Source organism: Bipolaris zeicola, assembly GCF_000523435.1.
Source record: "Bipolaris zeicola 26-R-13 unplaced genomic scaffold scaffold_210, whole genome shotgun sequence".
NCBI classification, from domain to species: domain Eukaryota; kingdom Fungi; phylum Ascomycota; class Dothideomycetes; order Pleosporales; family Pleosporaceae; genus Bipolaris; species Bipolaris zeicola.
Genome location: NW_006912259.1, coordinates 16,623 through 43,488, shown reverse-complemented (window position 1 = coordinate 43,488; position 26,866 = coordinate 16,623). Strand labels below are relative to the sequence as shown.

General features: G+C 51.2%; 11 protein-coding genes across 11 annotated transcripts; 6 read left to right on the top strand and 5 right to left on the bottom strand.

Annotated features, from left to right (window-relative positions):
* Positions 1-1,028: 1,028 nt before the first annotated feature.
* On the bottom strand, positions 1,029-2,098 carry COCCADRAFT_29479 (uncharacterized protein; the record flags this gene model as incomplete). The annotated part of the gene is made up of 4 exons (XM_007718063.1): positions 1,029-1,137; positions 1,203-1,598; positions 1,654-2,006; positions 2,066-2,098. 4 exons carry the CDS (start codon positions 2,096-2,098, stop codon positions 1,029-1,031), a joined length of 891 nt encoding a protein of 296 aa, XP_007716253.1.
* Positions 2,099-4,928: 2,830 nt separating this feature from the next.
* On the top strand, positions 4,929-6,572 carry COCCADRAFT_8340 (uncharacterized protein; the record flags this gene model as incomplete). The annotated part of the gene is made up of 1 exon (XM_007718050.1): positions 4,929-6,572. The coding sequence occupies one exon, from the start codon at positions 4,929-4,931 to the stop codon at positions 6,570-6,572; it is 1,644 nt and encodes a 547-aa protein (XP_007716240.1).
* Positions 6,573-6,689: 117 nt separating this feature from the next.
* COCCADRAFT_29477 (uncharacterized protein) lies at positions 6,690-7,409 on the bottom strand (the record flags this gene model as incomplete). The annotated part of the gene is made up of 1 exon (XM_007718062.1): positions 6,690-7,409. The coding sequence occupies one exon, from the start codon at positions 7,407-7,409 to the stop codon at positions 6,690-6,692; it is 720 nt and encodes a 239-aa protein (XP_007716252.1).
* A 1,216-nt stretch (positions 7,410-8,625) lies between these two features.
* COCCADRAFT_106526 (uncharacterized protein) lies at positions 8,626-9,849 on the bottom strand (the record flags this gene model as incomplete). The annotated part of the gene is made up of 1 exon (XM_007718061.1): positions 8,626-9,849. One exon carries the CDS (start codon positions 9,847-9,849, stop codon positions 8,626-8,628), a length of 1,224 nt encoding a protein of 407 aa, XP_007716251.1.
* Positions 9,850-10,776: 927 nt separating this feature from the next.
* COCCADRAFT_106517 (uncharacterized protein) lies at positions 10,777-11,337 on the top strand (the record flags this gene model as incomplete). Its single annotated transcript, XM_007718060.1, has 1 exon — positions 10,777-11,337. One exon carries the CDS (start codon positions 10,777-10,779, stop codon positions 11,335-11,337), a length of 561 nt encoding a protein of 186 aa, XP_007716250.1.
* A 527-nt stretch (positions 11,338-11,864) lies between these two features.
* Positions 11,865-13,775, top strand: COCCADRAFT_106493 (uncharacterized protein; the record flags this gene model as incomplete). Its single annotated transcript, XM_007718059.1, has 3 exons — positions 11,865-12,076; positions 12,127-12,525; positions 12,587-13,775. 3 exons carry the CDS (start codon positions 11,865-11,867, stop codon positions 13,773-13,775), a joined length of 1,800 nt encoding a protein of 599 aa, XP_007716249.1.
* Positions 13,776-14,074: 299 nt separating this feature from the next.
* COCCADRAFT_29473 (uncharacterized protein) lies at positions 14,075-14,938 on the bottom strand (the record flags this gene model as incomplete). Its single annotated transcript, XM_007718058.1, has 1 exon — positions 14,075-14,938. One exon carries the CDS (start codon positions 14,936-14,938, stop codon positions 14,075-14,077), a length of 864 nt encoding a protein of 287 aa, XP_007716248.1.
* Positions 14,939-17,226: 2,288 nt separating this feature from the next.
* Positions 17,227-21,157, top strand: COCCADRAFT_40170 (uncharacterized protein; the record flags this gene model as incomplete). Its single annotated transcript, XM_007718057.1, has 5 exons — positions 17,227-18,529; positions 19,450-19,955; positions 20,015-20,428; positions 20,486-20,596; positions 20,663-21,157. 5 exons carry the CDS (start codon positions 17,227-17,229, stop codon positions 21,155-21,157), a joined length of 2,829 nt encoding a protein of 942 aa, XP_007716247.1.
* A 310-nt stretch (positions 21,158-21,467) lies between these two features.
* Positions 21,468-23,040, bottom strand: COCCADRAFT_106502 (uncharacterized protein; the record flags this gene model as incomplete). The annotated part of the gene is made up of 2 exons (XM_007718056.1): positions 21,468-22,565; positions 22,621-23,040. 2 exons carry the CDS (start codon positions 23,038-23,040, stop codon positions 21,468-21,470), a joined length of 1,518 nt encoding a protein of 505 aa, XP_007716246.1.
* A 421-nt stretch (positions 23,041-23,461) lies between these two features.
* On the top strand, positions 23,462-23,916 carry COCCADRAFT_106507 (uncharacterized protein; the record flags this gene model as incomplete). Its single annotated transcript, XM_007718055.1, has 2 exons — positions 23,462-23,755; positions 23,842-23,916. The coding sequence occupies 2 exons, from the start codon at positions 23,462-23,464 to the stop codon at positions 23,914-23,916; spliced, it is 369 nt and encodes a 122-aa protein (XP_007716245.1).
* A 644-nt stretch (positions 23,917-24,560) lies between these two features.
* Positions 24,561-26,823, top strand: COCCADRAFT_8331 (uncharacterized protein; the record flags this gene model as incomplete). Its single annotated transcript, XM_007718049.1, has 2 exons — positions 24,561-25,590; positions 25,670-26,823. 2 exons carry the CDS (start codon positions 24,561-24,563, stop codon positions 26,821-26,823), a joined length of 2,184 nt encoding a protein of 727 aa, XP_007716239.1.
* Between the last annotated feature and the right edge of the window lie 43 nt (positions 26,824-26,866).

The following is a 26,866-nucleotide window of genomic DNA, read 5'->3' as shown; positions in this document are numbered from 1 at the left end:
TTGTAACATTGGTAGGTAGTAGTGGTTTTGGTGGGGGCTTGGCAAAACTGTGACACGAACCCGTGTGTGACACGAACCCGTGAGGTACGTTATAATATAGTAGTTTTAGTAAGGTCTTAGCAAAAGTATTGTATAAACCTGTGTGTTTCACGAACCTATAAGGTACGTTAGAACTTTTCTTTAATAATTAAGTTTATTTTATCATATAACTATACGTTAGTTTAGTAGGTCGCTATATTAGGATTTTAAAAACGCAATTATCTCTACTAATACTTACTTGATTGAGAAGTTTCGTAGCCTGTTTTAGAGCTCTCCATTAGAACTTTAAGCATTCTATTTAGGTATTTATTAATAGAGTAAATTGAGAAGAACGATCCCAAGGTGAAGACCCAACTTGCCACGCTAAACCACACGCAGTAGCGTACAACCTAACGCCTCTGACTTCAGCCCAGACACCCTCAACCACACCTACGTAGTTACCCATGATTAGAATAGCTTTGCATTTTTGTGCACTAAGAAAAAGATTGGTCAGGGGGAAATGCGGGGGAGAAAAGAGGGAAAAGAAGGGGGGGGCTTGGGGCTAAGACGGGAAGGAAGCGTGGCGCACGTCAGAGGGGGGTGGGTCGCATGTCTGTGGTGTGTGGTGTGTGGTGTGTGGTGGGCGTAGCGTGGCGTGTCGGTATGGTGGGAATCGGGTGACGCTGGGATTGTTTGTGGAGCGATGTGTGTGGTGTGCCTCACAACATAATGGCGATGCACAGATGATTGATTTGATATTCATTTTTCAATTCTTAGAGAAGTAGTTCGGTAGGTATTGGGTATTTCGAAATTGGTATTAAAAAATGTAAGAGTAAATAATCCGCTCATTATGTACGGTGGCTTGCATATCCCGATGCAGCAGCCAGATGGAATACTGATTTTCATGACAAAATATCTTATTTCTTCCTCTTCAGATCCATCAACTCGTACAACGATGCGCTGGTTTACAGGGCAACATGAAACTCATACATGGAATAGTTCGCATGTTCTTAAGCAAGGTGTTCGGCCTCAGCGCGAGCGGCAGAGTTGTCGACCTTGTTACGACGCTCACGGCCCTTCTCTGACCAGGGGAAGTGGGCGACGGGAATAACGAAGAAGCTAGAGGGGGAATAATTAGCATACTGTCCTCTCGACGAATAGATGGTAAAAGACCAAGTACGTACCTGTTGGAACTATCCGCAATACCAGCAAGCGCATTGTACCAAGCGGTAAAAGCGGCCATGAGGCCAAACGCTCCACCAGCAACAATGCACGACTCTTGAGGGCCGTTGGCGTCGGCCTGGAGGTATCCAATACCGAGGAGCATAAACGCCATGTCGAGGGTGAAGAAGAGGAAGCAGAAAGCGACCGTGGATCGCAGGGTGCAGAGGAAAAGGAGGAAGGTAAAGATGAACCAGCCCATCAGGAAGAGACCAAATGAGTTGTAGAAATCTCCGCTCTTGACGAGAATCTCCTCGATTTCAAACACACCAGGCGTGAGAACGATACCAAAGGCGATCCAGAAACCTCCGTAGGATGAGAGTGCTGTAGCACCGAATGTGTTGCCAACGGCCATTTCCCTTGGTTTGCGTGTTAGACAGGGAATCTTTTTCCAGTTTACTTGATAATACATACCACATGCCAGCCAGAAGCTGAACAAGACCACCGTAGCCGTACGCAAGCGCTACGACAATGTTTGGGTGGCCAATGCTGCGCGTCTTGACGTTGATCAAAGACAGAACAAAGGTGGTGAGGGCAAAAGCCGAGAGACCCAGGGGAGCTGGGTTGGCAAACTTGCGGTTCGGCGGGCGGTAGAGACCAGGCTGGAATTCACCACCAAAGGCGGCAAGGCGAAGGTCTGGGTCATTGGTAGCAACATGGGCAAGAGGGTTGCCGCCATAGTCATAGGGCGTCCTCTGCTTGGGCCTTGCTCCAGCGTGATCGACTGCACTGGTGCCGTTTACGCTCTTCTCAAAACTCGCGCCGCGCTGTAATAGGATAGAGTTAGACACAGGCAGCCCATTTAGCGATTGAAGCGAGAGCCTACCTCGACGTCGTTGTGCTCACGAGCTGTCGCCATGATTGCCGAGTAATGTGTGACAGAAGGGTTGACGCGCTAATTGGTCTGACTAATGGTCAAGGTTGAGAGAAAGAAAGTCTGGGGATGGGGATGGGGGGGAGCGGAGAGCGTAATATATATGTTTAGGCCCGCGAGCATGCACCGCAAGGATGAGCGCCATGAGCGGTCCTGTACGGGCGACTAGCCCCGCGACTAAGGGTGGATAGTAAGACCCCAAACAAGTGCTCGAGTGGACCACTCATGAGAGTTCCCCATAGACGCCTCTCCAGACCGGGTAAAAGGACAGCGCGTGCGCGTGTATCCACTGATGGTCAACCCACCGAGCGCACAGTGGGCCGACGAACGACAGACAGGTCGAGTCGAAGCCACCTGCGCTGTGGGATCGGCACCAAATGTTCCCTTACCCGAGGACGGATGGTGGCCAAAAAAAAGTCAAGACGGTGATTGGTGCGTCGGCTGAGCCAACTGAGCCAGCTGTACTCTGTCGCGTGTAGATGAGCGTTCTTGAAGCTCGTCATGACGCGGAGAAATGCATTGCAACGCCAATTCCCGATTGCCGTGTCGCCCGTCCAAGTCCCAAGCATTACATCATACTGACCCATGACAAGACAATGTCAACACACTTTGTGGATGCCTTTGTTTTCTTCTTCTTTTCCCCTTTTGAATGCGACCGTTGAGAGCGAGATGCAGTTTTTCAAATGCATCGTATAGCACACGGACTGCTTGGTGATTTGCGTCCTGGCGGTCTGCAGGTTCACCCTTGAAGAGGGACCCTGCAAAAAATGCCTAGGGGTGGAGCTCGTGCACCAACACATATGCTCGATTTACTCTACTCTGCCAAATTGGACGCAAAGTCGGCTCGATGATGGCTGCAAAAAGTGGACACCCGTTGCTCCCACGCTCGGCTACCGAGGGAGCTGGATCTGACGGATCACAATGGGCATGGAAGCGGGCCTTTGTTGCTGGGCAACTTTCTCTCTCAGCTTCTTTCATCTAGAACGCAGAAGACAATACTCGTGCCGTTGCGTAAGCAATCCACTAGTTGAGTAATCCCACCATTCTCGTGGGTGCATGAGTTTCAATGGCCGCGGAGGGGATGGGCTGACGGCATTGTGCGTGTGGCCCTGCAGCTAAGCTTTGTCCAAGAGTCTCGGCGGCACGGCCGGCATATTCTAATATAATGACACAACACAGCCTAGACGGGCCAGTGAAGGCATCGCAACAGCAGTCCAGACAATGTTCGTATGTCGTCGCAGAAAGTTTGGAACTTGTAGCTTATGGTTTGTCGAAATGACGAGCAGCAGTTTCGCCGATGTTTCGCGGAATGGGGAATGCTAGCGCAGTGTCTCAAGTCGCATTCTTGCTGTTCTTGTGGGCCGCAAGTGGAGCAACTCTAGTCATACTCTACACGCTAGAACAAACGGTTGAGACGCATGTTGGCTGCTGCAATCTCCGGACGAACGGGGAGAAGTGTCAAGCTGTTTCCTTCGACCTGCATGCGGTCGTGCCGTCTCCATTACTTGCGCCATGGATTTGCACACGGGGTTTGCGGGCTTTACATGCGACTCGGTGAGATTGCGCCACATTTGTATTAGCAATTTAGGCTAATACCGAGTGCAGGCCATTTTCTGGGGATGCTGTGGTATTGCTGCGTCGCATGCTCATATGCCCTGACCACAACCCAACAACCGAGGCGTCCTGCGGTGCCTGTATGGGACAGGGCACAGTGCCCTATTCTAGCAGCAACACATTCAATACGCCGCTCTACAATGAATGCGTCCTGCCAATCAAGCCAGGTGTGGTGTATATGATAGAATAAGGAAAATCTGGTTGAGAAAACTCCGACATGTTGAATCTGTTGCAAGAGACCAGTATGATGAGCCCCTTAGAAAACGAGCCCTTGGAACACTCGGAAGTCAGGCCCACCTGGACTGCGGAGAGGTAAGATCTGGGGGACTCCACTTCGTCCCTGCGCAAGAGCGTGCCAGAGGTCAGGATGCCTGGAAAGCGGAGAGGAGCCGTCGCCAGCCATCCGACGCCAAAACGACTTCCGGTGATCCGTGGAATATTTCACACAACCTCCGGGGAACTACTGATACATGTCTTCATGTTCCCGAGGTTCACCGCCCTTGATTTCTTCTACATGGCTAGGCGACCTGAGTGAGTCAATGTTGTTCGCTGCTTATACATATCATTGCCGCGAGAGGATGCCTTGAGCTGATTCATCACCCGAACAGTTCCCGGTGAAGCATCCGACGTAGCCAAATATCGTCGCAAGTGCTCTTTGCCATGATAGCATCCGGCTTGTGCAAGCACATATTCATGCCTTACAGTTCTAACTACTGCCTCGAAAAATTGGACAATTTCAACGACGTCGCAATAAGACAGACCAGGGCAGAAAAGTGGCGTTCCTTGTCACTCGGTGCCGGCTTGGTACAAACTTGGCGCATGTCGCTTGCACGGCAGGCTTGGGTGGACATGGGCAGGCACGCGCAGTTGTAAATAACGGCCATGAGTGCACATGGAGCCAGTCGAACAGTATTGAGCAGCGCAATGGAGCAAACACTCAAAAATAGTGATGGGTGCGATGGTGTTGAGGCGAATTTGGGGTTGGCGACACGTGCTACGTAATGGGGGCGTCGATCGGGGTCGGGGGGGCGGGGAAGCCCCCAACAAGCTACCCGGAGTTCAGTTCAGCGCTGTCGGCCTGAAGCTTGGAAGCTTCATACTAGGCAACCGTCAGTGAAGCAACCATCAGTGAAGGCAGCGCTCCCTACTACCTCCACAGCACTGTCTGCCACCCAGCACGAGAGTATTATCCAACTTCATCATGGCAGGAAAGGCAGGACACGAGGACATGGCGAGCCTCTCATACTTTGACCACTCGTCGGCCAAGCGCGTCAACACCGATGTTGTGCTCATCGAAGCTATCCGCTCCCAGTACCCCCAACTCGACCTCATCGTCGCGCCCCAAGGCAAGCTCAACCTGCTCGCGTACGCTTCGGCCGGCTTTGCAACCGTCACCCCCCTCGATGACGTCGTCAAAGACCCCGTATACGGCCCTGGTGTCAAGCAACGCAGCTATGTCCCACCCTCGAGGAGACTCGACCCATACCCGGGTCGCATGATCGAGCGCGTCATCTTTGGCAAATACCTGTACAAATGGAAGGACCAGGAGGCCATAGTGTACCTCGCTGAAGGGCGCGACGGCTTGGGAGCATACCCAGCTCCTGTCATGTACTACATCCTGTCCAACGCGGAGCACAAGGTGGACGAGCTGATCAAGGACGCGACCACGTGGGGCTCTGAACTACACAATGAGGTATGGGTCTTTGACGGGGGTTACTGGGAGAAGAGCGCCGAGCTGTACAACTCTGTGCAGAAAAGCAGTTGGGACAATGTCATCTTAGACGAGGATATGAAGAAGGCGCTGATCGCCGACGTCGAAAACTTCTTTGATGGTCGCCAGACCTACCAGGATCTCAAGGTACCGTGGAAGCGTGGCGTCATCTACTACGGTCCGCCAGGCAACGGTAAGACTATCAGCATCAAGGCTATGATGCACAGTCTTTATCAACGCGGAAAAGATGGCGACTCTAGGATGGCTGTGCCTACCCTCTATGTCCGCTCGCTGAGCTCTTTTGCTGGTCCCGAATACTCTTTGCAAGCCATCTTTGCCAAAGCCCGCCAGGAAGCTCCCTGCTACCTTGTTTTCGAGGACCTTGACTCGATTGTCAAAGACAGTGTCCGGTCCTACTTCCTCAACGAAGTAGACGGTCTCAAGTCTAACGACGGCATCCTTATGGTTGGCTCTACCAACCACCTCGACAGATTAGACCCAGGCATCTCGAAAAGGCCGAGCCGCTTTGACCGCAAGTACTACTTCTCAAACCCCGACTACGATCAGCGTGTTCAATATGCCAAGTTCTGGCAAAACAAACTCAAAGATAACAAGAATCTTGAGTTCCCTGACGAGCTGTGTGACAAGATTGCAGAGATAACACCAAAGTTTTCTTTTGCTTACATGCAAGAGGCTTTTGTTGCCGCACTTCTGGCAATCGCCGCTCGTGGAGGTAAGAGTGTTGCTGAAGCAGACCGTGAAGCAGAAAGGTGGTCGGGTCCTCAAGATCCAATGAAACTAGGTGATGGTACTCTTCACGCCAACTTTGGCCGGAGAGCGCATGTTGGTGACTCAATTGACATGGCATCTGGATCTGACTCAAAACTGGACAAGCTAGAGTTGTGGGTTGAGATCAAAAAGCAAGTCAAGATTCTCAAGGACGAGATGCAAGAGGACAGAGGCGAGAGCAGCTTGGAATTACCCAGTCGGCCAAGAGACTCGTACCCACAGCCACCGCAGTCGACCAAGTTCAGAGACGAGCTTGACGCTATACTGCATGGCGGGCAAGACAGGCGCCCCCGTCATCCATTGCCCGAGTTTGAGCATTTTTCCAGTCACGCACGCTTTGAGTAACGATTTGATGATTGAAACATTTGTGCTTTGTATAATTCGCACCATTCTGAGAGACGCAACAACGTAGATACCGGGAATATGATAGTTTGAAAGTGGTGCCATCCTCATATGGCGAACCTAGTCACCGTGCAAAGCCTCCTCTTCCATAGCCAAAACTGCATTCTCCAATTCGCGAATCCGCTGTCCCACCCTCCTCTTCACCTCATCCGCAACCGCCTGATCCTCGCCTTCCAAAACGCCCCTGTAAAACTCCAGTAGCCGATCTAGCTCTTCCCGTGCCGCAGCCCGATCATCAGGCGCATACGTAGTATTCTTCTCGCTTTCCTCGGATGCGATCTCAAACTCGTCCCTCGCCGTCCCATACAGCTCCTGGATCTCCTCGATCGCTGCCTCAACCGCCTGCTGCGACTCTGGCGACAGCGACGATGGGGCTTCCGCCGTCGACGCAGCAAACTTAGCACGTGTGGTAGACGTAAACGTGCGGACTGAAGAAACCGTATTATACGACGAGTTGAACCGCGTCCACTGGCCCGGCGCCGCAAGTATCGACGTGTTGCGCGCCTGGTACGGTGGGGGCGGCGACGGCGAGCGCGACCGCTGCTGCGTATATGTCTGCACTGAGAATTGCTGCGACACAGGGTACGACGACGACGTGCGCTGTGCTGCTATGGCGCTTGCTCGCAGCGTCGTCTGACGTAGTAGCGTGCGGATGGGCGCTGCGCCCGATGCCATTTTCGGCGGCGCCTGTCTATGGTATGAGGCGCGGAACTGGGCGGGGATGGACCGCTGCACTACGCTCCGCAGCGCGGGCGTCCGTGAAAATAAAAGTTGCGACATGGCCGGTGGTGTGGGTGTGTGTGTGGGTGGAGTGGGTAAGATTGGGCGTGGTAGGCCTGAGGTTGCTCGGAGTTAACGTCGTCACTCGGCCGTGATGGTGATGTGTGATGGCACGCCTTGTTGTCTATGCATGCGGCTTTTGATTTTCCATTTTTGCAATAAAAACTGTATCTTTCTAATACACTCTTCTTATACTGGAATATCCTAGGCCGTGCTGTTGTCTCAAGTTAGTACCTTTTTAGTAGCAACCGCCTACGCTTGTGGGACGCAACAGTCTGGTAAACTGTTGTGGTTAATCTGCGCCCCACCAGGCATGCCGTTATCATTTCTCCAGATCCACTAGATACTCTCAAGTCCCATCTGTCATCTTTTCGTCAAGGTTATTGCATCTAAAATAGAATGGATAAATTTTCTTCATTTGTCATCAAAGAACATTGGCGAGCGTAGTCTAGTGGTTATGATGTCTGCTTTACATCTTCTAAGATATAAAGCGCAGAAGGTCGGGAGTTCGATCCTCCCCGCTCGTATGCATCACAAAAACCTTTCTTTTTGCCTTTCTGATGGCTGGGTTCGCTATCGCGGAACTGTTGTTTCTGGGCGTAGGGAAGCTGAGGTTTGCCTGAGTCGGTAAATTCGACCCCTCCTTTTTGCCCTAGAAGAACTACCATGCCCCACTACGATGTCCACTTGCAAAAGTCTAGACGTCATAGCTTTAATATTTTATCACGGTTACATGTATCGAGATTTTGTTGGCTATGTGTTAGCATGAATAACTATATCAAGAGTATATCGCAAAAAAAAGACATATTGCACCACTCGAAGCATCCATAGGTTGTGTAGTGTACGTTGATCTACATCTATTGCGCCATTGAGCATGCACTCATTCGATTCCAGGTAGTGGTTATCACTTCAGATTTTGACTTCTCAACATTCTGATAACCCCGGTTCGGTAAGATGCTTCCTCGACCTTGATGTGATTGCAATTCCTAACATTGAGAAGAACCCGGGCACGACCTCAAGACTTCTTTTTTGTCAACACAGTGCATGTTTAGTGGAGTACTCGATATGATGCAGGGCTATATTCTTTTTCGAGAAGTCAATAGCGGAAAGACTAATCAAGTAGCTGATTGCACAGACCTTGAGATATGAGCACTGCCTGATACTTGCCGAAGCCGACAAAAGCAAAAAGGATTTACATTCAGTACTCCGTATATTCTCATATCTGTCGAGCAGGCTTTACAGTACCAACGCACGCCCCGAATCCGACACCCGCGCTTCCATCCCCAACTACACCAATGTACCTTACTTCGTCTCCATCTTCAAGGAAGCGTAGCTCCGCTCCGTCACTCAACTTACTTGGAGCCTTGCCATTCTTCGTAAGCTCAAGCAAGCATCCATGCTCATGTTTCTGCTCGCCTGATACCGTCCCACTGGCAACCAAGTCTCCTGATCGAAGACCACAGCCGCCAATAGTATGATGTGCTAGCATATGCCTGAACGTCCAATACATAGTCTCAAACCCGACTTTGCACGTTGTCGTCTGAACTTCATTGCGGATGATTTGACCTTCCAGTTGGATGTTATAGTTTGCGCTTCTGGGATCGTCCATGAAAGAGGCGACAGATTCCATGCGCTCTGGGGCAGGTACTTCAAAGGGCTTCAAGGCTTCTAGCGTTACGATCCAGGGCGTGATGGATGTCATGAAGTTTTTTCCGTTGAATGGGCCTAGTGGGTTCATCTCAAGGCCTTGAATGTCTCTTGCGCTCCAGTCATTCAGCAAAACGAGTCCAAAGATGTGCTCGTCGGCGTCCTTGGCATTGAGAAAGCTGCCTGGCGCTACGGGCTTGCCAATTACGGCCGCAACTTCCATTTCGTAATCTAGACTCCGGCATGGACCGAAGATGATCTTCTTCTCGGGAACGGTGTAGTCTTCAATGAATTGACCTAAGGGTCTGGTGACTGGTGCACCGGAGAGAGTGATGGAGGAACATCGGCCTGCGTAGCCTACGGGATACTTTTTAAACGCGGGCGGATATGACCGGACGCCCATTACGGCTTCTCCCGCGTTGAGAACATGGCTCGCTGATGCGCTGTAATCTGTAAAGTCGCCGATTTGGACGGGTAGGTGAAGGGTCACGTTGTTGATGTGTTCAGAGTACTCCTTGTGCGAGTTGCTTTTGTAAGCTTCTTGAATTTTGGTTCGGACTTTGGATTGTATGTCTTTGCCTAATGCGGCGAAGTTGTTCAAGGTGGATTCGCGGAGGATGGAGGATAGTGGTGCTGAAATTGCTTTCAGAGTGTCGTGCTCAGCGAGCTCTGCAAGGAAGATGACTTCGTCACCAATACGAGTGACACATTGTGGATTTGTTCGCTTTGACGAACTTGCAACTCCGTAGGGGATGTTGTTGATGCCAAAATGTGAGGCGTAGCTGTCTGCCATTGTGGTTGTAGAGTACTGATTATTGAAGCTAGTTCAATTATGACGAGACTGTGAAAGAATGTAATGTTTGTTGTACAACTAAAGATTAATAGCTTGTGATTACAAACTTCTACCGAGGCCGGGTATCATGCCTGGTGTTCATGGATGTGTGGGGTTGTAGGTCGATGTTTCGGATGTTATTCCCCCACATCGGACCAGTCCCGCTATAGATTTGTAATGGAAGCCGACAAGACCGGAAGACCGAATGCAGTATTGGTTGCAGATACCAGATACTCACATTGCCATACCAAGACATGGTAATGCTGTGTAACCTTTCGCAGAAACAGAGCTGTGTATGTGCAATCCACTCAAAGCGGTTTGAGGTGCTTCTGTCACGTTACTATCTCCACCTCAATTACCCCTCGATACAAGATGTCTACCTGCCCATAATCTGGAAACAACAGGATAGGTGCAATCGTCATGCTTAATCTTGGACTCAGCGTAACCACCTGGCGTAGAGTTTGCTTCATGCCTCTTATCGATAGTAGCAGAACTGGGCACCCGTCCTCAGTCCCCGAGGTGCAACCGTGAACCCCTCCTATGCATTACCCTAAGAGTTAAGTCGTACTATACCTGTTCCCCACTCGGCTACTGCGAACCTCCAATCTAAGTAATACCCAGATGCACTAAGCATGCAACAGGATCCACCCAAAATGCATCGGCCCTGTGTCGGCAGATGCAGGTGGCATATTCGTTAGTAAATGTATCCCCCACATCGGAAGGCCGCCGACGAGTCTTTCGATGGCACTGTCTCACATCCTTCTTTTGTTACAGTCTATCAGTACTCAATTCCTGTAAAACATCTCTCTGCTAGTACAGATCTTTTCGTATCAACATCTTCTTCAATACCACAAACCGTCTTGTCGCGTGCTGCCGCTTTCTAGAAACATGGCTCCTCCAACCCATATCCCAAATGATCTCCCCAAGATCAATCGCTTCATCACAACCCACGACCCAGCCACAAAGCAAGCCGTCTTCTCCAATGCCATTCCCGACGAGCACAAAGTCGATCCCATTCCAGGAGCAGACTTCCGACTGGGATACGTCACAAAGGGATTTCCTGTCGATCTAAACAACGATGCCGACCTACAAGTCTACAAACCATATCTAGAGAGTTCGCCCGGTCTCGTAGTTTCAGGAGGAACGGTCCTCCGCTTCGTAGACGTGGCACCAGGCCATTTATCACCAATGCACCGAACCGTCTCGCTAGACTACGGTGTCGTGCTGGAAGGCGAGTTCGAGCTAGTGTTGGATTCTGGAGAGACAAGACACATGAAGAGAGGAGATGTTGCGATCCAGAGGGGCACAATGCATGCTTGGAGGAACTTGAGCTCGACGTCTTGGGGACGGATGATGTACGTGCTTCAGGAATGCAAGCCGGTAGAAGTCAATGGTGAGGTTTTGAAGGAAGATTATGGCACAATGCAGGGTGTGCCGAAGTCGTCGTAGTATATATACATGAGTGGGATTTGCATCATTGGCTTTAGTAAATACCAATCAAAATACATTTCTTTATAGCAAGACTCTTTCTAAATGAAATAAGATTTTCATTTGGTTACATCCCATGTAATACCACGATTGATGCAAGTTTCTGGGCATCCAGCGAACATGTGTCGAACTTTTTTGAATGCAATCATGATTCAATCTTGAGAAGAAACCTGCTACGGTTTTACTCTCATGATCCCCGAATGTACATAGAGGCAAGCGCCCAGAGATCTACTGAAAGAGTCTACATTTCAATCATCTTGTTTCACAGCGAGGATTGTGGTACGGAAATCGCTCCGGTCATTAGCGGGGTACTTGCGACGCTACGCAAGTAGTACACTCCCCCACATTCCGATACTGCCCCTCTATGCACTGCACTTGGAACAGCGGCGCGTTGCCCGCACCGGCATTCGTAACGCGTCACGACGGGTCTTTTATATCCAAAATTTCTGAAAGAATGACTTCCTTCATACTCCATCACCACCTACACAATGTCTGAACAGCTGGAAGTCAAGGACGCGCACCGCATCGACGAGTCGTCGTTTCCCTACATTTTTGAGGAGAATGCTGCAGTGCCGTTGAAGACATCCTCTAAGGGCATTATTCGTTGCAATGTTTACCGTCCGAAATCAACCAAGGAAGGTACTAAACTTCCTGTGCTGGTGACTTATGGACCGTACGGAAAAGACATTCACTACAAAGAGTACGTAGGGTGATATCTGAATCTTGTTCGCAGCGACTAACGCCTCCTAGCTTCCACGGGAAATCATTCTCGGAAGTCAATCCTGAGCACCATTCTGATCATTCAGCATGGGAAACACCAGATCCTGGTTTCTGGACCAAGCATGACTACATCATTGTGCGCGCTGATGAGCGTGGCCTTGGTCAGTCGCCAGGCTTTCTAGACACAATGTCAAGAGGAACCAGCGAGGCTTTCTTCGATGTCGTCGAGTGGGCAGCTGAGCAGCCTTGGTCATCTGGAAAGGTCGGTTTGCTTGGTATAAGCTACTACGCTGGATCGCAATGGCGTGTAGCAGCGCGCAGGCCCAAAGGCTTGGCCGCAATAATACCGTGGGAAGGTATGAGTGATTATTACCGAGACAGATGCCGTCATGGAGGTATCTTGAGTAACAAGTTCATCGACTTTTGGTGGTAAGTCTGATATGTCCTCTCTATAAAAAAGAAAGTAAGTACTAATTCAATTTTTCTTCAGGAACCGTCAAGTCATCACAAATCAATATGGTCGCCCAGGCCGCGCAGAACGAAACTGGGGACCAGACACAGTCGATGGAAATCTATCTGACGAAGTGCGGGCAAAGAACCGACAGGATCAAACTATTGACACTGCCAAGTACAAGTTCCGTGACGAGCTATACTACGCGAGCAAAGAGTACGATATGAGCGATATTGAAGTACCACTCCTATCGGTCGGCAATTGGGGCGGTATCCTGCTTCATCTTCGCGGCAACATCGAAGGCTACGTTCACGCTGGGTCTGAATTCAAATACCTACGAATGATCACTGGAAGACATGACCTGCCCTTCTACTACAAGGAAGAAGTCGAGATACAACGAAGCTTCCTTGATGCTTTCCTCAAGGGCGAGGACCGTGTTGGCTGGTCAGTAAAGGGCAAGCTGCCTCCAGTTGACATGGTTCTCCGCAAGGGCGACGTTGGCTTCGACGATGCCGAGAAAGAAAAGGTGTATCAAAGACGAACCGAAAACGAATGGCCCATTGCACGAACCCGTTACACAAACTTCTACCTCACCCCCTCTCAAACTCTAACCCAAATCGCACCCATCGTAACCCGCCCACAAAAACTCTCCTACGAAGCCCTCGGCACTCTCGACAACCCCAAGCTTCTCCAATTCACCACCGCGCCCTTTGAAGAAGAAACTGAAATAACCGGGCACATTGTCGCGCACCTCAACGTCTCGCTCTCAGCCCATGCCACGGGCGCCACACCCACTGACATCGACCTCTTCCTCACCCTCCGCTACATCTCTCCTGAAGGCAAAGAAGTCCACTACACAGGCACAGCCGGCGACCCCATCCCCCTCGCCAAAGGCTGGCTTCGCGTCAGCCTCCGCAAAACCAACCCTTCGCACCCCAAGCACCGCCCCCACCTCCCCTGGCGCGACTACTTCAGCACAGACGTGCAACCCGTTGTCCCCGGCGACGTCTACGCCGTGGATGTGGAGGTGTGGCCCACGAACGTGATTGTGGAGAAGGGCGGCAAGATTGTGTTTGAGGTTGCGAGTGGGGATACGCAGGGTAGTGGCATTTTCCAACATACGCATCCTGAGGATCGGAGTGAGGAGAGGTTTGGCGGGTGGAATCATGTGCATTTTTCGGAAAGGGCGCTGAATTGTGTTACGTTGCCTATTGTGCCGCCGAAGTAGGGGCTATGTAGTGTGCCTTTTTAGAGAATATAAATGTTTTGAGATGTTGGTATATTGTGTGATACTTGTGTGTGATTGCTGTGGCCAATATTGTGAGAATTCGATCAACATGTTGTTCATGTCGGAGTACCTCATGAGTGAATTGTTTGAGGCGCGAGCAACATGAGTCTGATTCATATCATTCTTCGTTCAATATCCCGATGTCATGCACGGTTGAAGTTACAACCTGTTCAAGGAAATTTGTATGTATATTGAACCGAACATAAAAAAAAGCTACCATGGATATCGTTACAAACTTTCTAAGTCCACTTGCCAATTGTAAACTGGCTATTACACATATTCACCAACTCCCAGTCCTCCGCACCAAGCACAGCCTCGTCTGTCTCCCTCTTGCTTCCATCAACTACGCCGGCAACAAAGCACGCGGCCATGTAATGATCGTCAGTAGCATGTGCATCTCTGAACATGGGGTGCTTCATCAGCCTTGTGATTCCTCGTGTCAGAGTACCCTTCTTGGCCCCCTTTCTGCAGCACCGAATAAACACATCCTCGACGCACTGACGGAACTCAAGCATAGGAGCCTCTGGGGGATATGGCTGGGCGAAGTTATCTGAGTAGCGGAGCATTTGGCCCCAGTGGTTTCGGTAGAGGTTGTGGACTGCGCCTCCGGTTCCGATGATAAGGTATCCCTCGTCGCGGAACTTGGATAGGATGTTGCCGACACGGGCATGCAGATGGGGGTCGAATCGCGAGTTCATACTGATGATAGTGGTGGGTGGGCATTTTTCAGGGAACATGCGAATGAGGATGAGATAGGTATCGTGGATCCAGTCAAAGGAGTCGTTTGGGCGCGCATCAATGCCTTTTTCTCTCAGTGCGGCAATGCATTTCTTTCCGCTCTCGAGGTCGGGGACAAGTTCGTAGTCCTTGTATTTGCGGGGGTGGACGTAGGCAACGGGGGACTTTGTGGGCTTGGGGTTCATGGCGACGTCGATGCGGTTTACGCCGCGAGCGTCCCAGTGGGCGCCCATCATGATGACGCCTTTGAAGCCGTGCGAGAGGGCTTCATCGCCACAGGCTTTCCAGTAGTCGGCGGATTTTGACTCCTCGCCGAGCATCATGGTGGAGCCATGGGAGAAGAAGTGGACTGGTGGGACAGGCATGGCTACGCAGTGTGGTGTGTATGTTGCAGCGAAGATGAGTAGCGATGGGCGTACTGTGGTCGCCGCGATCTTGGATATCACTTGATAGAGACTACAGAAGGACGGTTGGAAGTGCGGATGATGTGGAGGCTGTACCTGTCCTGGTCTGGTGCTTTACGTGAGAGCGGATGTGGCCCATGGCGAATGTCGGGATGTGGGGGAGGAGATGGGGATGTGTACGAGCAAGACGCGTCTTATTGCACCTAGCAGTAGTAAGCCCGCCCGAGTCTGGTATTAGGCATTGTGTGGACTCTTTGATGATCAGCGAGACCAGACGAAAACTCGGAGCATTCTCTGCGACAAATATGTTGAGAAGAACAAGGAGTCGTAGGCTCCAGTGTTGCCACAGAAGTGACAGGGAATGGGACGGAGACCAGGAGCAAAAACGAGGGCCATGTCCGTCGCTGTGTTTGAAGGCATCGGTCGCCGCTTCCACAAACAGGAGGGACAGGCACAGATCAGCCGAGGCCGGGATGCGGGCCCGCCCCCGTCTCGGCATGCGGACAAATGCACACCACGCGACACCAACTCCGCACTCTCCCCACACGTAAGGTTATCTCCCTCCACTTCCCACCTCCCGATGCCGTCCCTCGTCAATCTCACCCGATAGCAACAAGCATCCAATGATGCAGGTGAGCACAGCACAACCAAATAGTCAACCTGCTCATGCCGAGCTCGATGCCGAACAGGCACGTCTGTTCCAGTGCAGCACTTGCAAGCGCTCCTTTACCAGAGCTGACCACCTCACCCGACACGTGAGAGCGCGTAAGTCTTTGTCCCTGCTACCAGCACCTGTGGTTGAGCGAGAGATGTGGGACGCGCTCGCGACCAACGTCTTCGGTGCTCCGCAGACTTCTGGCATCCACTTTAAAGAGTTTACTGCCCCTGTCTGCTACGAGGCTTGTTCTGCATAGTCGGTGTCTTCTTGCTCTGCACATGCCTCAAAGGTAGTCACCCTTTCTTGTTCAAACACCAACAAGATGGCTGTGTCCTGACATTCGACGCGCCTGATTTTACATACACATCTCCGAACCCTAGGAGACTGACCCCGCTTCAACAGACACAAAGTCCAAGCCGTACATTTGCCCGGTCTGCTCCAAGGGCTTTGCCAGAATGTGAGTGCTTTGTGAAGATGTCGTGCTAGCATCTCATCACAACCGTTGCCGTGAGACTCATCTAACATGCTGCAGAGACTTGCTCAAGCGACATGTAGCAAACCACGACACAGAGCCCGCCAACAAGCGGCAGAGGCGCGAAATATCTCGCGACACAAGAGTGGTCCAAGCCTGCGAAGCCTGTTCCCAGAGTCATCTCCGATGTGAAGATGAGAAGCCATGCAGTCGGTGCAGGAAGAAGAAGATACCCTGCAAAGTACCTGAGCCGACTGCTACCGACGAGAATGAGAGTCACGAAATCGATGCTGTCCATGCCGCTCAAGACTTGCTCGATTTGTCCAATGGCTTTGATTACCCCTCATCGCTGCCTGGCCAGAGCGGGAATACCAATCCCCCGGTGTCTACAACCTCACAGACACCAGAACCATTCCACAACTCTCAACATCTGTCCATAGTGGACTCTAATAGTACCAAAACTGACTCTGCTGGTTGTAGAGGCTCTGACACAAGCACATCAGTCATGAACACCATGCAGCCACCACCCAACACTGGCAATGGGCTGGTTCAAATGAACCATAACTTTGAAGATCAAGACCATACTTCAGCAATGTCCTTTTTTGATACCTCCATCCCACCCTTTGACAATACGCCGGCGCAGAATCCATTTCTACCAGATTACTTCCGAAACATGCCCCCATGCGATGCCTTTCTTTCTGGTCAGGCTACTCCACGTGGTATATTGGATCTGAGTTTCGACATCGATGTTGGTCTTACCGATCTCGATCTTGGACTGCTCGATCAGTACAACTTCCAGGCCCCTTTTGCTGCCGACACACCGTCCACTGATGCTCATGGTACCGAGCATTCTCACCCAGAGACCGACACGGCACCAGGTAGAGCAGAAGCTTTCAAGCAGAGCATATGGCGTTACCTTCCTCAGAGCTCTCGGAACCCTAGCGCAGAACAAGTAAACCTAGCCTTTTCGGATGCTGAGAGAGACAGCAAGCGCGCCCACATTGCACAACGCCGGGTAGTTGCGGAAAAGTAAGACGAAGCTTGTTCATTCAATGATTCCGTCGTTGACACCATCTAACCTTTGTTTACAGACTTCCTCGTGTAAGCCGTGACCGATTGATGGCCCTAGTCTTGGGAACATGCACTCCGGAGAACGTTAAGAAAATTGCATCCGCTTTTCCCAGCGTAGAGTTACTAGATGGCCTGATCCAGTACTTCCTCACCTCGCCATCCCTCGACACCCTCACGTGGTTTCACCTCCCAACCTTCTCCCCCTCGAAACTGAATCCAGAATTGCTTGCGAGTATAGCATCCGCTGGAGCTGCCACAATTCCCGACTTCTCACTGCGAAAACTCGGATATGCTTTGCACGAAGCTTCCAGGATGGGTCAGTCTAGGACTTTTGAAGAGGATAACACAGCAATCAGAGATCTTCAACATCTCCAGACATTCCTCCTGCAGCTAGGAGTGGGCATGTGGAGTGGCATCAGCCGGAAAATGGAGATTGCAGAAAGTTTTACCCAGCCCCTGGTAACAATGCTTCGGCGAGGCGCCCGCTTCCGCCGGTCGACATGGAAGGAAATCCGCCCGGAGCCAGATGAGCAAGGATCTGCATTGGAAACCAAATGGCTCAGTTGGGTTCAGCAAGAATCATTCCTTCGATTGGTCTACCGTGCTTTCGAGTTTGATAGGCAATCCTCCATGGCACTGCTCAAGCCACCACTAATATCTTATGCTGAGATGCAACTTCCGTTACCGAGTTCCAGCGCTCTTTGGCAGGCTAAATCAGCAACAAGCTGGAAAGCGGCCTACTTGAACCTGCCACCAATGACAATAAATAAGCCGTCAGCCATGGAATGCTTTCTCAATCTGGGGCACCTCTCGCACCATGACCATGCTAGCCTAACGTTCCTGTACATGATATGGGGCGCGATTTGGGAATACCGCCAGATGTGCACAGTGACATCTCGCTCACAGGCCGTGTCGAACAACAGCCTCATACTATCGTCGCGCTACCAAGATCTTACCAAACAGCTCGAGGATTTTCGACTCAGCTGCCCACCCATGAACAAGAGTGTTGAGATAACTCTAGAGATCATGCTGGTTCATCTTAACGCACCTTTGGATGACATTCAGCTTTTTGCAGGTATCGAGGGGCAGGAAGAAGCGCGCATCGCATACGTTGGCCTACGAGACTGGGCCAACACTCCTTCAGCACGTCAAGCGCTCTGGCATGCTGGTCAGGTTTTGCGCGCCGCTGAAGTGTTGCCAAAGGCTTTGTTGAACAATTTCAACGCCATTGCCGTCTACCATGCCGGGCTGATCCTGTGGTGCTATGGATTCCTCAAGCGATCTGTTGCGCCAGAATCGACACAGATAGATACCACAGTCGTTCTTAACGGAGACGATTCCCTGAGCGCTCGTAAATTTATCACGTTGGATCGGGGCATACCATCGATACGAACATATGGTTCGCACAACCCAACCCAGTTAAACGATGTCTGCGGGGTTATGGACGGCCTGATACATCTCCTGCGGACACGTCACGATTCCTCAGAACCGTGCCCACCACTTGTTGGGAACTTGGTGCAGCTTTTGGAAGGTCTGCGTTCGGCAATAAAGTAATCGCCACAACAATACACCGATGCATGAAGGCGAGCAATTATGTAAACTATAATCCTATAAGTGCCGGTCACTGCTCATTGAAAATAATACCTTGCTCTTTCAGCAATATACCCTCTTATCTGTAGATACACGCAATTTGACGTGCATGTTGTTTGGTCCCACAGGCGGCTTTATCCCAGTGCGGTAAAATGCACGCGCAACCCGAGCTCATCCTGTCGGTCCGAACGCCAAGCTGCTCTGCTCTTCCATTAAGTGGCAATGACTATTAATTGTATTCAGGCCTGGGCGGTCTGGACAAAGCGATATCCCCGCATTTCTAAGCTACTTGAAGAATAGTTTCTCCACACAGACTCCCGCCCCCCCTCCCCCCCCCACATTCCGAATGACCCCGGAATCTGAGATCAAACTGGGGTAAACCCCATGTCGATTCGTCCAATACCCAAACCGATGAGGACGGCAAGTCTGTGTTGTAGTACTGTCTGGCCTATTTAGATTGAGAAGCTCTCGTGCCCGCAATCCAGTGACCATTGTGGTTTTTGCTGGCTTTTCATTCTGATCGGTACGTACCATCAGCCGCAATGACATCCCTGAGCGCGGCGTTCAAGCTTTCCAAGGAGGAGGTGCGCAATGCCAGGCCCCCTGGAACTGCAACACTGGTTGGTAAGACGCAACAACAAACTTTCGGGGTTGCCAGAGCTGACCGATTTGCCTGATCAGAACATCTCGAATGGACAGCATCTCAGACTAATAAAGATGAGATTCGTCTGGTACCCCAGCCAACATCAGACCCAGCAGACCCGCTGAACCTGCCCAAATGGCGGAAGCTTGTAATGCTCGCGGTCATGTCTATTCACCCTTTTGTGGTCAACTTCACTGCCTCGTCGATCTCTAGTGCTTTGCCGATATACGCGTCGACACCAATACTTGGGCTCCCTCCAAAAGGGTTTTCGCAATTGACATACCTCGTTGCAGTCAATGTCTTTATGTTGGGAATGGCCAACCTGTGGTGGGTGCCCTTGGCAAATACCTTTGGGCGTCGCCCCGTGATTCTGCTTAGCTTGTTGTTGCTAGTCTTCTCGAGCATGTGGGCAGGATTGGCGACAAGTTTTGATAGTCTACTGGCTGCGCGTATATTCATGGGCATTGGTGGAGCACCTGCCGACGCGGTCAGTCCGGATGTGGTTGGCGAGATATTCTTCGTTCACGAGCGTGGACGTGCTATGGTATGTGATTGTGACAGAAGATTCTTCACATACCAGGATGCTAACAGCGTTGTGTGTAGGCCATCTACACTTCCTTTCTTGCCTTTGGGTCTCTTGTCGGCGCTACTTGTGGTGGATACATTGTCGGACCCATGGGTCTCTCCTGGCTACACTGGATGAATGTTGTCCTTTCAGCCATTAGCTTTGCTCTCTGCCTCGTATTCCAAGCCGAGACGTTGTACGACCGTCCACAGACTTCATACGCATCCGACAACGAGGTCTCAAACAAGATCACTGCCGATACAAAGGAGAGTGTTGTCGTTGCTGGCTCCGTAGCACCATCCACGTACCCTTCCTATTCGTACCTCCGCTCGCTAAGGCTCATCACATATCAGCCAGGCATTGGTGCCAAGTTTTTGGCTCCTTACAAGGTCCTCCGGCTACCTGGAGTGTGGCTGGTTTCAGGCTGGTATGCTGGACTCGTTGGATTGATTGTGAGTGAAGATGATACGAATGATCTTACAAAAGTTATATCACTGACCCTGGTTTAGGTAACCATGTCAACAGTGGCTCCTCAGCTTGTTGGCAAACCCCCATATCTCTGGGGCAAAGGTGTCGGCCTGATCAACATTGGCGGCATCATTGGGACTATCCTAGGCTGTGTAAGTCTTTTGGGCCCCAGCAACCCTTCCGGTCCAGACATTTACTAATTCTCCTGGGTATTTCAGGTGTATACATACTTCGTCGCTGATTTCACGACCAAACGTCTCGCAAAGAAGGATCAGCACGGCTTCTCTGAACCAGAATCCCGTCTCGTCACCGCTCTCCCTGCCCTCTTCGCCGCTACCATCGGTTCACTCATCTTCGGCTTCGTAGCGCAGAACCCCTCGCCGACGGGCTGGGTGGGTTTGCAGTTTGGACTTGGCCTTGTCGCTTTCGGTCTCATGCAAGCGCCATCGGTGGGCTTCAACTATATCATTGAAGCGTATGGCAGCCTTGCTGGTGACTGCTTCGTCGCCATCACCTCGGCGCGCGCAGCGGTTAGCTTTGCCTGGTCTTTCTTCGTCGGCGAGTGGGTCATGCATGAAGGTCCGGCGGAGCCATTTGGCATCTTTGGCATGCTCATGGGCCTATTCGGCTTGCTTACTATTCCCATGCTTATCTGGGGTAAGAGGCTGCGTATTTGGACCGCAAAGTGGGTTCCTCATGGAAAGCCGAGTTAGGCTTCTTATGTCAGATGTTTAATGTGGTTTGCATGATTTACGTTGTTTGTATGCACGTATGTTTGTATGTATGCTCATTGGATGGTCTCATCTGATCCATGATGATGTCCTTGTACATCACAAAGAATGTATATAGCAAGAAAAAAAAATGCTTTGATTTTATTATGGATCTTGGTTAACTACCAATGAATATTGAAATCTACTTCTCTCATTTCACCTAGGTAAACAACAAAGAAATTGACTGAATACATCTACGAATCATATCCACCCACCCGCCGATCCAAATCCTCATTAGAAAAAAAACTGAAACTTATATAAAGGCAAACTTCCTCAACCCAGCCCTAACCCCAAAAAACAACGATGCCCCAATACACGTCAAGAGCGGGATACCGTAAACCCCCAACCCAATCAAAATACCTTGCTCAAAATATCCAATCGCAATCGATTCCTTCCGCTTCACCTCCTTAATCTCCTGCGCCGCCTTACCCAACATCTCACTCGCGACCTTCGCTCCCTCCTTACCCCCCAGCACCCTCTGCAGCACCTTCTGAGTAGCCGGCACCGTCACAAACGCGGGCGCCAGCCTTGAAAAATGCTCAACCGTATACCTCTTCTCCGCATCAAAGGGGACCTGCGATGAAAGTTCTGGGGCAGCGGGACCCAGCAGCAGCGAAAACGGGACGCCATTTGCAAACGACACGGCTGCCGGCACGAATTGCGAGAGGTACTTTGCCGTGGCGTTGGCGCCGAAGTGGTAGCTTGCCAGTAGGGTGTCCTGCGGTGAGAGGTCTTGCTCGACGAGGCTGATGGCGTGCTCGAGCGATGTTATGGGCGAGACTGCGAGAATGGGCTGTGTGGATTTTGGAGGGAGGGAAGATAAGTTTGAGAGTTCGACGATGGCGCCGTTGTCGCCTTGGGAAATGGTTGTCACATCCCAGGATTTTGACGAGGATAGGGTGGAGAAGGCGTCGGATATCCGTGATGATGATGATTTTTGTTGGGAGTTGGGGTGAGAGGAGCCGTTGGAGAGGGAGCCAGAGCCGGCGAGGTAGCGGAAGGAGAGCTGCAGGACATGTTCAAGGAAGTCTTTTTTGATGAATTCGTTTACGAGGATTATGTCGGGAGCGTAGGGGGATGTGCCGCCGAAGGCGAAGCGGGCAGTGACGAGGTGCGAGGCCGCGGTGGAGAGGTCCGCGGTGCGGTCTACGATTGCGATTACTTTGCCTTGAGGGGAGATGTGCTGAGAGTATGTGGGTTGGCTGATTTGCGTCTCTTGGAGGACTTGGAGGCAGGTTGAGAGGGAGTCGGCAGGTGGGGAGGAGGTGATGATGAGGAAGGTGTCAGATTCGAGGGCTTCGGTGAGGAGCTTGCGGAGAAGAGAGGGGAGAGCTCGGAGGTTGTTTTCAAGCTTTTTTTTGTGTTAGCTGTGAATCGTTGAGAGGAAATCCAAAAATCATGCTTACCTTGAGCGCTACACAGGTACCCGCTGCAATAGCTGCACTCAAAGGTGACAGGACCGAAAAGAAAGGTGTATGGCTTTTTTGCGGCTCAATGTACGCAACACCCCACGGTACTCTTCTGTCACTGGCATCTTTGCCATTTGTGATGCGGTATTCCGCTTCCAGCTCTTTTGTCGCATCAATGGAAGCATAGTGCTCTTTGACTAGGTCGAGGACGACTGCAACCTCTGTAGTTGCTTCCTCGTCAGATACATGCGTATCCTGTTTGATAGCGTTCCTGATAGCATCGCTACTATTACGAAGCGCATCATGCAGCGACTTGAGCTGCTTCTGTCTGAGAAAGGCGTTGTGGCAGCGTGCTGTGAGGGCCGTCGCCTGGAGGATCTCCAGCGCGGCTTCGGGGGTAATTGGCGACGACGACATGATGAGACTGCAAAACCGAACAGGCAAAGAAAATCACAACAGAATTGTCGAAAACTGGAGTAAAGCAGCAAATCTCTACTACTATGTAAGCGCGAAAAAACATCCCTGGACCACACCGGTATCATGTCCCACCCAACCCGACGGCAATGCGATGAGACGACGACTTACCAGTACGGAACACGCAACACCCATGCTCCCCCACATTCCGACCCCCAGCGCCCCACTACATTCTCCCCCCCTCCGTCCCGCCCGCTGCCGCCTCCGCGTCTTCCCAGCGCGACGAAACACGACCATTTGGTAATCCCCGACATCCAACCTTTCCACCCGTGTCTTTTCGGTGAACAACAATAAACCGCAGTACCATTTCCCACTTTCTCCTTCCCCCTTCACCATACCCCCTCCCCCAACAAACAGCGAAACAATGTCTGTAACAACAACCACAAACCCAACACACTACACCCTCGCCGCCACCCTCGCAGACTACGATCTCCACCACACCACAGAAGGCGGCCACGATGCTACTCTAAATGCGCATCCCAATCCCGCAGCGAATGCACAGCACAATCCGAGTCATTGGCCTACGACGCAGCATCGCCGTGTTCCGGTGTATAGGCCTGTGAATACGCAGTTGGATCAGAGTGAGAGGAGGGTGTATTTGAATGGGATTGAGCAGACGTTTGTGGGGGTGATGTTTACGGGTGTGCTCTTGGAGTCGGTGAGTTCAATTGATCTTTTTTTTAAGGGGGGAAGGGAGAAGGGGGTGGCTTGAGAGAGAGGGAAGTGGCTAACAGGGAGATATAGGCAATGTCCAAGATTTGGAGGAATTCATTTGGGCGAGTGTGGAATGTTGGGTATAAACTTGGTGGCGAGTGGTGAAGTCTTTTGAATGGGTTTGAGAGGTTTAGGGAGTTGCTGGGTCTTTTATTCTATTTTTTTGTTCTGTTGGAAATCGGGGTAATGTAGAAGGAGGTTTGTCGTTGAGAAAAGTGATGCGCATGTACATTTCCTCGTATTACACTTGAGATGCAAAAACAGCAATCTACTCCATCTGGAAACTGGCTTAGTAATAACCCACTAACCTACATCGTTCCCTCGGTACAGTGAATGCATTCCTGCTGACATGCATTTTCCCAAATGCAACCTAATCTCACAACGTGCCACACAACATACACCATTTAAACAGCCAAAAACTCGCTCGTCCATTCAGATGCGAGATCCAACATATCCTAAAGTGGAAGAACGCCTAAAACATGCGTTCATGCGGTCACCTGCAGGAGAGACTATTCCCGGGAAGTGGAGGAGGAGGAGGAGGAGGAGGGGGGGGGGCAAAAGGATCTATTTCCACGAACCGAACCTTGGTGTGACCACGGTGTAGCTAGGAGCAAAAAGTGGGAATCAAAGCCAAGTTCGCTGGTTTTTATTCTGATTTTCAGGATCAATCCTTTTTCACTTCTATACTTTCAGTTCTTGGTACCGCTTCGTTGTCTTCTTTTTCGTCCAGTGTATCTTGCGCCGTAACTATGGACTTTACAAACAGTACCACCACGAACGGTATCAATGATGTCAATGGCGTCAACGGACACGACGACGCCTCCCAGAGGCCCCTCAACATCACAATCTGCGGAGCAGGCATCGGCGGTCTGAGTGCAGCAATATTCCTCCGACAACAAGGCCACACGGTGACTCTCCTCGAAGCCTCGGGCTTCTCCAATGAATTGGGTGCCGCTGTGCATCTCGCCCCCAACGCCAATGGCCTTCTACGCCGCATGGGCCTGAGTCCCGAGGCACAAGGCGCAGTCAGTTGCAAGCAGATAACGCAGATGCTTCCCAACGGGCGGGAACTCTTTAGTATAGACCTATCACAAAGCGCAGGACGGTGGCAGCACCCTTGGCAACTCGCCCACCGCGTGAGTCTACACAGCGAACTGAAGCGATTTGCCACATGCGAAGAAGGAAAAGGCAAGCCCGCTGTACTCAAGCTCCGCTCCAAAGTCGTCGATGTAGACCCCAAAGAAGGCACTGTCGTGCTGGAGAGCGGCGAAAGAATCCAAAGCGACATCATCGTCGGCGCAGACGGCGTCCATTCCAAAACCCGTCTGCGGATCCCAGGCGCAGAAAACATCAAAGTCTTTGGTAGTGGCAAGAGTGCATTCCGTTTCTTGATTCCCCGCCAAAAAGCCTTTGATGACCCCGAGACACGCAAGTTTGCAGACAAAGAGGGCCATCTGATTATGATCTTTGCTCGCGACAGGAGAGTCGTCGTGTACCCAACGTCTGACAATACGCTTCTGAATTTCGTGTGCATTCATCCTACGTCTGAGAGCCAGATTGATGCGCAAGAGCCTGGAAGCAGTGATTGGCAGAATCAAGGAAACCTGGGCAAGATGCTGGAGGTGTACAAGGAGTTTGAGCCTGCGGTACTCAAGCTGCTGGGTATGGCGGATGAAGAGACGTTGAAAGTGTGGGAATTGCTGGATATGGAGCAGTTGCCTAGTTGGACAGAAGGGAAGTTAGTCTTGATAGGTGATGCTGCTCATCCTTTTACTCCACGTAAGTTCACCCTCCCAAAACCCGCTTTCAGAAGAATAAAATGAAACGGAAACTAACTCGTTTGTTTAATGATAATCAGACCAAGGACAAGGCGCAGGCCAAGCAATCGAAGACGCCGCTTCCCTCGCCGTCATGCTTCCCATAGGCGTACCCCACTCCTCCATCCCCTCCCGCCTCAAACTCTACGAGCGCTGTCGCTACGACCGCGCGAGCACAATCCAAGAATACTCACGCGTCGCCGGTAAAGACCTGGGCACAGGCCCACCCCTCGACACTACAAAATTCACAAACTACAATTTCGGCCACGACGAATGGCACTATTCCAGCCAGATGCTGCGGAAATGGGAGTGGGAGAATAACAAGAGTCTGCTGTGGAGAATGCCAACTGCATTTGGACCCATGCCTGGTCCGCGTCAGGACTTTTACGGGAGGCAGAGGGATGGAAGCGGTGCGACGTTTTCGACGGCAAGTGTCAAAGTAAGGACGAGTAGGACGGTGTTGGAGAATTTGCTGCCGCCGAATGGCAAGTTTAAGTTTGCCAGTACGGATACGACGGCGTTTGCTACATTCGCAGTCACGCAGCTTGGTAATCTCGAGTGGCTGGGTGGACGAGGATACAGTCATTTCGGGCTCTATGTGCATGGAATCGAGTATACGAAGGAGGATGGGGATACGGTTGTAGGAACGTATTTGCCGGTGCTGTTTGAGAACCTTGCGGATCCGATTTTGAGTGGGAGGGAGGAACTCGGGTTTCCCAAGGTATTTGCTGATCTGGCGGTGAGTAGGACGGACGACAAGTGCGTGTTGGAGGCGAGTTGGATGTCGTCGAAGTTCTGCTCCATGAAGCTTTCAGGTTTGCAACCAGCTGGTACTGCAAACGGCGAGGCTCCTGCTGTCCAGCCAGCACCTCCCAGAGACGATGGCCTGCTGTTCCACAAGTACATACCTGCTACTGCGAGTGCGGGTAGCAAGCAGCGTGGACAGGCGGATGTCGAGTACACTGCGTTCTTGCCTGGCGATGAGGACAGCAAGGTGGTGGAGAAGAAGATTGAGCAGACGCTTACTGCCTCGACGGCCGAGATAGCGTTTGACGCACTTGATTGGAAGGCACTACCCACACTACACCACATTGTCGAGAGGTTACAGGAGATACCCGTGTACGGGATTGTCGAAGCAAAGATTGTGCAAGGAACTGGGGTAAGCGACGTTAGGTCAGCTCAGAAGCTTGCATAGAACCTGGATATACATGTACATACATACACTGTTAGTCTCTCTG